Raw genomic sequence first — 12,586 nt, forward strand, 5'->3', positions numbered from 1 at the left:
CAGTAACATATTGACCACATACTAACCACAGTAACATACTAAACACACATGACCACAGTAACATACTAACCACAGTAACACACGTCAACATACTGACCACAGTAACAGACCACACATGTCAACATACTTACGGCATACTAACCACACATGACCACAGTAACACACTGACCACAGTAACACACTGACCATACATGTCAACATACTTACTGCATACTAACCACACTGACCACAGTAACACACTGACCATATGCATTATGACCACATAGTAACACACAGTAACCACAAAACAACAAGTCTGCACAAGTCTTAACAGTGATTGGCATTAATATTTCACATGCATATAGGGTGAGTCCTGGTTTGAACTGGAACTAGGTTCACCATGCCTGTATATCCCCCAGTGTCCTCTTCTCACCTTGCCACCAGCCTGGCTGCGCACAGCAAAGCAGAAGAGAGTGGAGGCTTTGGTGTTGCCCTCCACCTTAAACTCTCCGAAGGCTGCAGCATGTCCCTCGATGGGCTGGGACACCTTCCTGTCCACAGAGTACAGCTGCATGGCCCCCACCACACGGTTTTGCTGCAGGATAGAGGAGAGAGAAGAGGGGATGTCCTCACTGTCTGAACATGCTAGAAAAGGACCAAAGTACGGTGCTTTTAGAACACAAACCCTCCCTAACGTACACCGTACGTCTGATGTGTGTGCTGTGAACTACGGGTGTGTATAAGACGTGTGTGGGTGTGTGCATACCTGTGCCGAGATACCGATAAGCAGAAGCCACTTCTGCTGTTCGTCTGTTCTGTAGTTTATGATCTGGCAACCGGCCAGACTGGCGTGCCGATCAAACACTTTGATTGGCTGAGAGTCCCCCTCCATGCTCCAATGGTAGACGGCCGCTTCAGTCACCAAGGCGACGGTGTTGACAGAGATCCACTTCCAGAACATGACTTCCTCTGTCATGGTGTGAGCCTTCATCTTACTCTTCATCTCAATGTTGAAGATCTGCAGGCACTTAGCAGCTGGGGACAAAGGGAGGGCAAGAGGAGAGACCAATATAACAATTCATAATATTGTTCTATATCTATGGGAGATACAGTGAGACAGTGAATGAAGCTAATGCTAAACTGTAGCTAGTGAACTGCATCTTTGGGTAGCTAGCTGACTATCCAGGACAATGGACTTCCTTCTAGGTCTCCATGAGATTTGTACGTTGTTTGAACAATCCCTTTAAGTTGCCAGCAAACTGGATTTCCATGATGGGTCAAAAGTGTGCTATTTCCCTGTCCAGTGAAAGATCGTGACCGGAGTGGGGATAAAGAGCGAGGCCGATAGGTAGATAATACACTCAATGACCTAATATATAGTATCTAGCAGACAAATCCTCCAGACCAACTGTGGAACTCTTCCCCAGGTTGTTTCTGTAAAGGAGAACATGGTCTGAATCTCTTAATTACATGGATGGTGAAATAAAAAGGTAAATAAATAGACATACATCACAAAAAAGTACTCTAACAGAGACACAGAAAGTGGTGCAGCGGTCTAATGCACTGTATCGCAGTGCTAGAGGCATCACTACAGACCTTGGTTTGTTCCCGGGCTGTATCACAACTGGCCGTGATCGTGAATCCCATAGGGCGGTGCACAATTGGACCAGCGTCGTCCGGGTTAGGGGAGGGTTTGGCCGGGGGGGGCTATACTTGGCTCATTGCGCTCTAGCGACTCCTTGTGGCGGGCAGGCTGACCTCGGTTATCAGGTGAACGGTGTTTCCTCCGACACATTGGTGAGGCTGGCTTCCGGGTTAAGCGGGCGGGTGTTAAGAAGCGCGGTTTGGCAGGTCATGATTTGGAGGATGCATGACTCGACATTCGCCTCCCGAGCTTGTTAGGGAGTTGCAGCGATGAGACAAGATCGAAATTGGAGAGAGAAAAATATTTGGGAGTGGCGGCAACGTTTTAGCAGCGGCGGGACGACACTGCTAAATCAATATAGGGGGAACACTTGAACTAGCAGGCTATTTAAAGGATAGTGAGAGAGAGCTACTATAATCAGTGTTGGCTACTATGGTACTGTTCTAGTCTCTGGCATGCTGAGAGAAATTAGTGAGGAAATAAAACTCCATCCTTTACTAACCTCCCATATGACAACCATTGTAAATGGAACTAAGCCCGAAGGACATCATTTAAAGATGAAACTAGACCAGTACTGACAGCATGTCCTATAGTTTCAGGTTTAGACAGTGAGTGAGGAATAGATGCGGGTTTCAGAGACCACCACACGTAGGTGAAGAGGTACGACATACCTGGTACGCTGCAGAGAGAGATCTAGAGATGGAGAGGAATACCTCACACACACCTCCTAGTGTGTATGATATCTGATGAGGTATACCACACACACAGTCAACCAGCATACAACAGGTCATGCTAGCATGTACGGTTCTCATAAAAGCATGTGTGGGTGTCTGTGTTTGTGGGGGGGACTGACAAACTGAAAAGTTCCACACTTGATGTCACAGCCAGGAGACAGTTACAAAGTGTGGATTCAAATGTACAGAATCGAATGCTCATCCAAACGATCTCATCGACTTGGTTACTTTTCAGAAGGAATCAGATTACAGTGCCTTCTAAGTATTTACACCCCTTGACTTTTTCAACATTTTGTGGTTACAGCACATATTTAAAATGGATTAGATTGAGATTTTGTGTCACTGGCCTACACACAATACCCATAATGTCAAAGTTGGAATTATGTTTTTATAAATGTTTACAAATTATTTTAAAAGTGAAACGCTGAAATGTTTAGAGTCAATAAATATTTAACCCCTTTGTTAAGGCAAGCCTAAATAAGTTCAGGAGTAAAAATGTGCTTAACAAGTCACATAATAAGTTGCATGGACTCACTTTGTGCAATAACAGTGTTAACATGATTTTTGAATGACTACCCCATCTCTGTACCCCACACATACTGATAATTGTAAGGTCCCTCGGCCGAGCAGTGAATTACAAACAAAGACCAAGGAGGTTTTCTAATGCCTTGCAAAAATGGGCACCTTTTGGTAGATGGGTAAAAAAAGCACACATTGAATATCGCTTTGAGCATGGTGAAGTTATTAATTAGCATACACTTTGGATTGTGTATCAATACACAAAGATACAGGCCTCCTACCTAACTCCGTTGCCGGAGAGGAAAGAAAACCGCTCAGGGATTTCACCATGATGCAAATCCTGACTTTAAAACAGTTCAAATCAATGGCTGTGATGGGAGAAAACTGAGGATGAATCAACAACATTCTAGTTACTCCACAATACTAAATTACAAAGTGAAAAGGAAGCACGCAAAAAAAAAAAATGTTAAATGAATTTGCATCCCGTTTGCAATAAGGCCCTAAACTAAAACTGCAAAAAATGTGGCAAAGAAATTAACTTTATGTCCTGAATACAAAGTGTTATGTTTGAGGCAAATCCAACATCACCGAGTAGCACTCTTCATATTCTCAAGCATAGTAATTGCTGTATCATGTTATGGGTATGCTTGTCAATGGCAAGGACTAGAGAATTTGGGGGGGATAAAAACAAATGGAATAAAAATAAGCACAGGGCAAAATCCTAGATAAAAACATGGTTCAAATCGGCTTTCAACAGACACTAGGAGACAAATTCACCTTTCAGCAGGACAATAACCTAAAACACAAGGACAAATATGCATTGGAGTTGCTTACCAAGACAACATTGAATGTTCCTGAGTGGCTAGTAACGGTTTTGACTTACTTCTACTTGAAAATCTATGGCAATACTTGAAAATGGCTGTCTAGCAATGATCAACAGCCAACTTGATAGAGCTTGAAGAATTATTTTAAGAATAATGTGCAAATATTGTACAGTCCAGATGTGCAAAGCTCTTAGAGACTTACCCAGAAAGACTCGCAGCTGTAATTGCTGCCAAAGGTGATTCTAACATGTATTGACTCAGGGGTGTGAATACTTTTGTAAATTAGATCATTTGTGTTTTTAATTTTCAATAAATTTGGTTAAAAAGGAAGGGAAGCTTTTATGAGAGACATGATGACCACAGACAGAAGAGACAGACCAGAGACCACAGACACAAAGACAGCGATAACACCACAGACAGAGAGTGACAGGCAGGAACTCACCGTCTGAGAGAAGGTGACAAGAAAGCAAGCAAGGGAAAGAAAGCCAAGAGTCAGTCTGAGAAAAATAGGTTGAGAGCAAAGCAGACATCTCAGAGATAGAAAAAGGGAGAGAAAAAAAGGTATGAAAGAAAAAGAGTGAGAGAGAGAGATGGAGAGGAGCACTCACCCTCTGATAGATGACAGAAAGCAAGGGAAAGAAAGGTAAGAGTCAGTCAAAGAAAAAACGAGGGGGAAAGAGAGGTAAAAAGAGATGTGCAAAGCCTGAAGAGATTGCATTAGAAGTAAGGCAAACCGATACCGACAGAAGACTAAATGCGCCTGTGTTTTGACAAAGGGGTAGAAGCAGTGGCGGATAATCAATTTACATGACCAATTTAGTACATTTAGGCAATGTGTCTGAGTGCACTGGCTTTGTTTTTACAGCACGGGAGGAAATAGTGCATTATAACACAGATACACCCAACACTGCATTTGACAGCTATGTTAAAGTTGGAGTTACATAAACAGCAATCCTGTGTGCAATACTTAAGCAATAAGACACCTGGGGGTGTGGTATATGGCCAATATACCACAGCTAAGGGCTGTTCTTAGGCACGACGCATCGTAGAGTACCTGGACACAGCCCTTAGCCGTGGTATATTGGCTATATACCACAAAACCAAGAGGTAACTTATTGCTATTATAAACTGGTTATCAGCGTAAATAGAGCAGTAAAAATAAACATTTTGTCACACGGTCTGATATTCAGGGCTCAAACCACCCAGTTTATAATGCTAAATAACACACTATTGCTTTTAGATAACTTTTTCAGAACAAACGTGATGTTGAAATAGGTTTCTCATATTACCATGTCGTATTTGTTAAATATTTTTTTTATTTTACCTTTATTTAAGTAGGCAAGTCAGTTAAGAACAAATTCTTATTTTCAATGATGGCCTAGGAACGGTGGGTTAACTGCCTGTTCAGGGGCAGAACGACAGATTTGTACCTTGTCAGCTTGGGGATTGGAACTTGCAACCTTTCGGCTGGTAGTCCAATGCTCTAACCACTAGGCTACCCTGCCGCCCCAATGATAATGATTTAATTACTCTAGTAACAGCATTGGATTAACAAGTAACTATGTAGTAAGTGCATTGCAACAGAGCGTTTTTGTTGGTTGTATTACACCAGTGGAATAAGGAGCAGTGAGGGCAGGGGTCAGGGAGCAGGGGTGTCAGGCAGCGTCCCAAATAGCACCCTAATCCCTACACAGTGTGCCATGGGCCCTAGTCAAAAGTAGTTTGCTACATAGGGAATAGGGTGCCATTTGGGACTCACCAACAAGGATGTGGGGCCGTGGTGGTAGCCTACCTTTCAGGGCGATGACCTTGCTTGTAGGGTTCATAATGGCGCTGTCAGCAGAAATGGGTCGCCTGCTGGGGTTATTGGGGTCAGCCATGTCTATGATCACCACCTGGTTTTGCTCACCCACCTTCTCCCGGATGCAGATGAATTTGTCAGACTCCATGGTCAGGTAGCTGAACCCGATGTTGGCCGGATTCACCCCTAGGTTCTGCAGCTGAAACACACCGCAACACACACAGCCGTTAAATTCAATCTAAGTATTTCAGAGGCAACTGCTATAGTCAACCAATAACCCTAGACACATGTAGTACAGATCAATGGATCTGAAATTAGCAATGTGGGTATTTGATCTATTTTGGGCTAGTTGAAATGTGTGCCATTATTGCTCATATCTAACCAATCCTTCAGGACTACACCAGCGCTTAGGTGTACAGTACAGACTAGGGGTCATTTGGAATTAGGCAGTGCAGTCAGTGGCACAATGTAAAGACATGAATCTACAACTGATATTTTCTGGAGTCGTACAAGGATGAAAAAAAACTAAAGTTGCCAGTTGATAACATTTGCCTTGGGTCAGGGAAAACAATTCTCTAAACACTCACTCTATTAAAATAACTGCTGTTCTGGTCCAGTTTTCCAGAAGGATATTCTTAAAGGTTGTTTTACAAGGAGAAGGTTAGGTGGAGTTACATAAACAGCACAGTCAGGCCTGGGAAACATGGCATAGGGCAGGCAGACAACAACAGGGTATTAGGATGACTCTGGAAAGCTTTGTGTGCTGTGACAGCTGCTATTAATCTGGCTTTTACTGAGGCATTATACCATAACATACAGCAACAGTCATTTTCCGCAACTTATTTAATTCAAATAACCCAACACTCCCAAATACCAAACTCTACATAGTAGTGCTTGAGAGAATCTCAAACGCCAAACAGTAATTACTATTTAATTACCATGCTATTATGTTATTTCTAAGTAAATACAATGTAAACAGCAGACTAAAATACAAATGCTGTGTAACCATAAACACTGGCTGATTCAGGTCAGGCCTCTGCTAGTGGTTTCAGAGACTGAGATGAGAGGGCTTCCCGGGTAGGCCTAGAATGTGCCCTGATCTCCAGTGTCCCCCCCGAATGGCACCCTATTCCCTAGTGCATGTAGGGTCCTATGCCCTATAGAGAATAGGATGCCAATTGGGACATAGATCTGACCTAGAGTGAGATTAGATGTGATCTCCCCCAGCAGGTCATCCTCTTCAAAAAGAGATAGATCTCCAGATAGGAATACGTGATCCTCAGTAGTAAATTATATCCATCATTGAGCTCATTGTTGTCCTAATGAGGAGATTACTCTTGATCTGAAGATGTAGCCAATATAATTGAGTACTGAACATTGTCAGTTACAACTGCAACAGTTAAAACCTGAAGTTAAAACCTGAAGGTTTTCAACCATTTTCAGTACTAGTATTCACTGATACTAGTTCCAGGTAAAATTTGTCCTTGACCATAGACACAGATCTAGAATCAGTTTGCCCTCCCCATATCATAACCTTAACCATTATGGTGGGAAACCACTGAACTGACTCGTGTCTATAGGTCTCCTCTACCCCTATGACAGCACTGTGAGGTGATCAAGGGTTAGTCCGGGTGGAGCACCAATCAGCCGATAACATGAGAGGCCAAAGAGGAGATATCTTTACTGGCTGCCAGAAATCTCTGAGGAGGAAAGAGGGAGGTGAAGGAAAAGAAGGAGGTAATGTTAGGGGAAGAAGGACCAGGGGAGTAGCTGCCAGCTGGGCTGAGGGGAGGCAGTATGGCAGTCCTATGGAACCCTATTCCCTAAATGTAGTGCACTAGAGGGAATAGGATGTAATTTGTAACTTAGCCCAGAATGACAGAAAGATGGATTAAGATGGGGGGAAGGTGGGTAAGCTAAGGCAATAGGGGAGGGAGGACATACCATGTATAGAGAAAGGAGTTCCTATAATACAGGGCTTGTGAAAGGCCTGGGGAGGGGTGGCTGAGTCACTGGAAGCATCTCCCCGCTGCCCTCCTTCATAGAACATTCCAAACTAAATCACTCGCAACCACAACCCAGTGTCTTCAGAACGCAATCTCTGTGCACACATTGACACGCACACGTGTGCGTTTTGACCAATCATATCAGCTCTGAAAAATACCTGATTGGTCAAAAGACCAATTAGTGGAAAAAAAGATCAGAATTAGGCTGCCCGTCTAAACGCAGCATCTGAGGCAGCAGGCCTGCCTAAATGTGCATGTACTCTAGTCCTAAGTGTATTGTATTTGCTAATAACACAGCTCAGATTTGTTCTCTGCATTCCTCTGGCTTTACATTTCCTAAAAACGATAATAATAATGAATATTAACTGAGACATTATCTGATCTAGTAGAGCCGGGAAGATACCAGTATCGCGATACTCGTTAGTATAGTGGCAAGGAAACAAAACATTAAGTGGATTTAACCTTTTTAGGAAAACAGCCCTAATGTTGGAAACAAACATTATGTTGTCATCTAGAGTTACATTTACGGAACACAATAGTTTACATACAGCAGGTTTTTAAAAGGGACCAAAGAGTTGTCTGCTTTGTGTTCTAATATTTGCCAAATAAAAAAAAAAGTGCAATACTGTATCTTCACAGCCCTATTAGGCTTATCTAGTCTTTTGCAATAGTGCTATGTCTTCAAAAAATATTTCTCTCAAAACTGTGATTCCTAAACTGTGTCCAGAAATTTGGTCAACGGTGTCAGATTTCTCTACAATCATAAATAAATCAGGAATGAACTACACCATAATGACCTATTCTTCATGTCTTCCTCACATGTAGTACAACAGGACTTACTCGTGGTCTGTCAAGTTATATAATTTTGAGAGATTTAAACAATATTGAAATCACCTTGGTCACAACCATAAACTGTCAATGCTATCTCCGTGATAGGATATACATTTTGGTTCAAATATCTTTATTTTAAACAAGGTTTTAGAGTCATAAAGCAACTGAGGTAAAACTACATTTCTACTTTGACTACCACTGGAATAAGGGGATTGTGTTTGTCAACTTCGTAAAACATCAACTCCGTCAGATTTTTGTCTAACGTCAATTCCGTCAGGGTGCTGAAAGAGCTGATAGAATTGTTAGATTTTTTAGGAGCATTTTCAAATGAATTATTTTCTACATTTGAAAATTATTGTTGAACTTTTATTTTTAATGGCAAAAATAGGTCTGTTAGTATTTGTTGTCAAGTCCGTCAGTGACTTATCAACTCCATCACTGATGGCTAACCCCCTTAAGATCAATTTGTCAATATTGAGAAAAATATATTTATATTACTGTTCTGCAACATACACTCAAACAATGGATTTGCTGTCTAAATGTAACAGATGTTTGTTTTATAAAATGTTTTACGTGCTGAATCTAGAAAAACATGCCAAAATGCAAACGAAATGAGCGCTGGAACATTATACAGTGTTATGAAATATAAAAGAACTTGAGATCTATATGACATATTTGAATAATCTAATGTTAGAATTACACAATCAAGTCCTTTAAACACTTGAAAACAAATGTGAAAATGTAAATGCAATTTAAATGGTGTCTGACAGAGTTGACATGGGCTTAAATCCAGTTCATTGCATTTTATGAAGAAATTAAAGAGTTAGGTTGTTCCTTTACACGGTGTGATAGCTGATACTTTGGTCTTTCAAAATAAATATTTAATATAAATACATTTAGAAAAATATGAGAAAAAAAGTAGAGATTCTCATCTTTCAAAAATTCCTGAGCTGTCAGTTTAATAGCATGTTAGCCTGCCATATTCAGTATCACCACTCTTGCTATAAAAAAAGTCAATAATATAGGCTAACAAAAATAGACTCTAGTTTAGGACAGCTCCTTCCAGTTAGGTGTATTGTTTCAACTGAGAGAGACTGGTGTGGGTGTGTTATTTTTAGAGTTTCATTACTTAGGCTTTGTCCATATCAATGTGTTGTGCAGGAGGGTAGTAAGCAGTAATAAGACTGACTGGTTGGCTGGACACCAGCCATTAGTTCCAGTGCAGACAGAGCTGTTCCAGCCGATAGCAGTGCTGTCAGAGGTTCTCTGCTGGGCATTATGATCATGATCTCACTTCCCCTTCCTGCCCTGATGTGATTTTATGGGTTAAATTGGCCTGCTTACCTAATCTGTCTATTAGTGGAGACAACAGCAGCAGCCCTGAGCAGGGAGCTGCTCTTCTGTTAGTACTGGAGAGTAATATCCCAAAGCAGGGAGCTGACAGGCAACCAGCTGATGGACAGGCAACAGAGACTGACTGGGACCAGAAATCAACCCAGGCATTTAACACACCAGACTATTACTATAATGGTAATTATTTATGTGCAAAAACACACACAAAAAACTGGCCCAAAGATGGACCAGCCCATCTGGCATTTGCTCAAAGTGCCCTATGGCCAATCTGTTTATGACTGGCTACATACCTCACAGGTCTCTCCCTCTCACTAGGCCAGACTCAGACTGGGGCTAAACTACAGGGTATTGAACATGGGACTTCTGTGAGACTCATGGACTCCATTAGCCTACTGAGCTAAAGCAAAGGTTGGGTGTTTTCAGCAACATCTGGCCTACATAATGCAGAACCTAATTTGTCCCAGACTGAGCCCCAAAATAAATTATTCATCTGCTAATAGACTAACAAACACAATGTATCATAAATGAAATACTAAAGGGCACAGATCACTGATCCATTTCCATTAAATAAGTCTCCACGAACACACACGAGTAGGGTCAGTCAGTCAGTCAAGCCTGGGAAAAAGGAGTATTAGACTAAACACAGCTTAGTGCTTCTACACCTGCATTGCTTGCTGTTTGGGGTTTTAGGCTGGGTTTCTGTACAGCACTTTGAGATATCAGCTGATGTACGAAGGGATATATAAATACATTTGATTTGATTTTAGTGTTATTGACATGTTTAAGAACACACAATGAGACACTGGCAATGTTAATTTACAGTGTGCGTGCCTATATTGGGGGTGCTATGTTTATGGCTAACCTTATACAATTGGGATAAGTCCAGCAGTAGTTGTACATAAAGCTAAAACAACAAATCCAGTCTCATCTGTGTGTACAGGGCAGTGAATGTCAACCCAGACTATACTGTTTAATGCATAGAAGCTGTAAATACCAAGACAGGAGAAAAATGTTTAAAAAGAACTTCAGGGCCAAAGTCTTCCGTTAGCAAATTCCTGTCATTTCTCTCTCAGCTGGAGCCATGACGGATCACAGCAGCCTACCAATCAGGGCAAGCCCGAAAAGAAATCATACATGGAATAAAAATAAAGGGATACACTATCAATCGATTTGTCTGGTAAAATCTTGCTCAAATAATGTTGTGTTGCCTTTCAATATATGCATTTGTAGCAATGGAGGGGGAATAACCAGAGTAGGGCTTGAACCAGCAACCCTATATAGGTAAAAGGAAAGCATGCCACCTGTGCTATAGAGGTTCAGATCTCGACCCTGTTACCAGATCTGTTAGTGCTGTTTTGCCAACTCCTCATATAAAAAGGGCACCACATTTTAAAATGGAACTGGTGAATGTTGGTGGGCTCTGTTGGCTGCATTGGAACGAGTGGGTAGTAGACATGGCAAATGGTAATTTGGTGGGGAGTGTCCAGAGAGAAAGAGGTCTTTAGTGAAAGGCAATTTCAGTCTTGATGTTGCCACAGCAACGAGCCACTGAAGGGGAGTGAGGTGGGCACGTCACAAACTTTCTCTTTGGCCCCAAGAAACCGATGGATAGTTGGTGTTCTCCAACATGGCCTACTAATTAAAAAATATGACGCCATCTAATCAAGCCACATCCAAACACCGTTGAGCCAAAGTTTATCTAACTGCATACATTTATCGTAAATCACTCAATTCCAACAGGAGTTCATTGCTTAGTCCAGTCACTGTCTGTATTGTCTGTCGGGTCCGCTGAAAGCAAGACTAACGTTATAGGGTACCAATACGTTCTGACTGTTCAAATTTTACAAGTCATCATCTGCCCCACAGAAGCTAGCTAGGCCTGTGTGTGTCTATATTGAGCACTCTCCAAGCAGCCCTGTCAGATTCCATTTAAATGCGTTATGGTGTTTCTATGTCTGAAAAACTGAGCGAAAATGCCTCCTGTGTTTTTTCGGCTGTTAGCGTCTTCTTACCTGCAGATGTTCCTGAAATCGTATCGGCAGTATCTGAGCCATTTTTTAGGCTTTCTGTGTTTCAAGTGTCCGGAGAAAAGGAAAGGGGAAGGGGACACGAGTAGGAATGAATGTTGTCTTGTATTAAAAGTGGCCAAAAAGCTCTCAAAAGTAAAATACGATGTACAATGAAAGGCGTCTCGCCGGCTTACGTTGATATCACCCGAATTCAGTGCTGCACTCATTCAGTAGCCTAACACCCAAACAACACTCCTGAACCAAAACTCTACGCTTCCGCTAAGTAAAATAGTCCACAACAATTAGACTTTAAAGCACTGAGAGAAAACAAACAAATTGATGGAGCTCAAATATTTATGGGGTTCTACAAAATAACAAATGTCCTATTCATAAGCCCCACAGTCGGTCAAAAGGATTCCCCCACAAATACCAATGCCTTGGCAAAAAAATCGATGTCCTCAATGTACCCCTCCGCAGCCCCTTCCCCCTTAATTTTTTTTCTAACTTCGAAATGAAGGCACGTGACAAGCCCCCTCCCATTCCAATTTCTAAAAACTCCAATGTTTAGACTTCGGGAATGTGCCTTTACCCCACCAGCGTAAAAGAGGAACTGAAACAGTGTATGAGACAAGGTAATAGTATGCGTTTAGGCTATGTATGTGTACATCGCTACCACCACACCTCAACTAGTCAGCACCTACATCATTCACCTATCCCTTTGTAATTATCATCATCAAGGTTTTTATTGTCTGCCTCAAATCCATATTTCTAAACTGCTCACTGGTGAGTTGTGCTATGGAAAGACAAGTCGATTATTGTCTTATTTCGGTGGGTTGAAATAGGGTGAAACCTTAGAATTTTGGAAATCTAAACAACTTGAACTTT

General features: G+C 41.7%; 1 protein-coding gene across 1 annotated transcript in view; it reads right to left on the minus strand.

Moving 5' to 3' along the window:
- Positions 1 to 12,554, minus strand: part of LOC115140179 (clathrin heavy chain 1-like) — a 35,010-nt gene extending 22,456 nt beyond the window's left edge. Inside the window, exons 1-4 of the mRNA XM_029678361.2 lie at positions 11,705 to 12,554; positions 5,494 to 5,701; positions 746 to 1,014; positions 413 to 574 (exon numbers count right to left, since the gene is read on the minus strand). Of these exons, the coding sequence (XP_029534221.1) occupies positions 413 to 574; positions 746 to 1,014; positions 5,494 to 5,701; positions 11,705 to 11,746 (681 nt within the window). The 5' untranslated portion in view covers positions 11,747 to 12,554. The remainder of the gene's footprint in view (positions 1 to 412; positions 575 to 745; positions 1,015 to 5,493; positions 5,702 to 11,704) is intronic.
- Positions 12,555 to 12,586: the final 32 nt, after the last annotated feature.

The sequence above is a fragment of the Oncorhynchus nerka genome, linkage group LG13 (assembly GCF_034236695.1).
Source record: "Oncorhynchus nerka isolate Pitt River linkage group LG13, Oner_Uvic_2.0, whole genome shotgun sequence".
NCBI lineage: Eukaryota > Metazoa > Chordata > Actinopteri > Salmoniformes > Salmonidae > Oncorhynchus > Oncorhynchus nerka.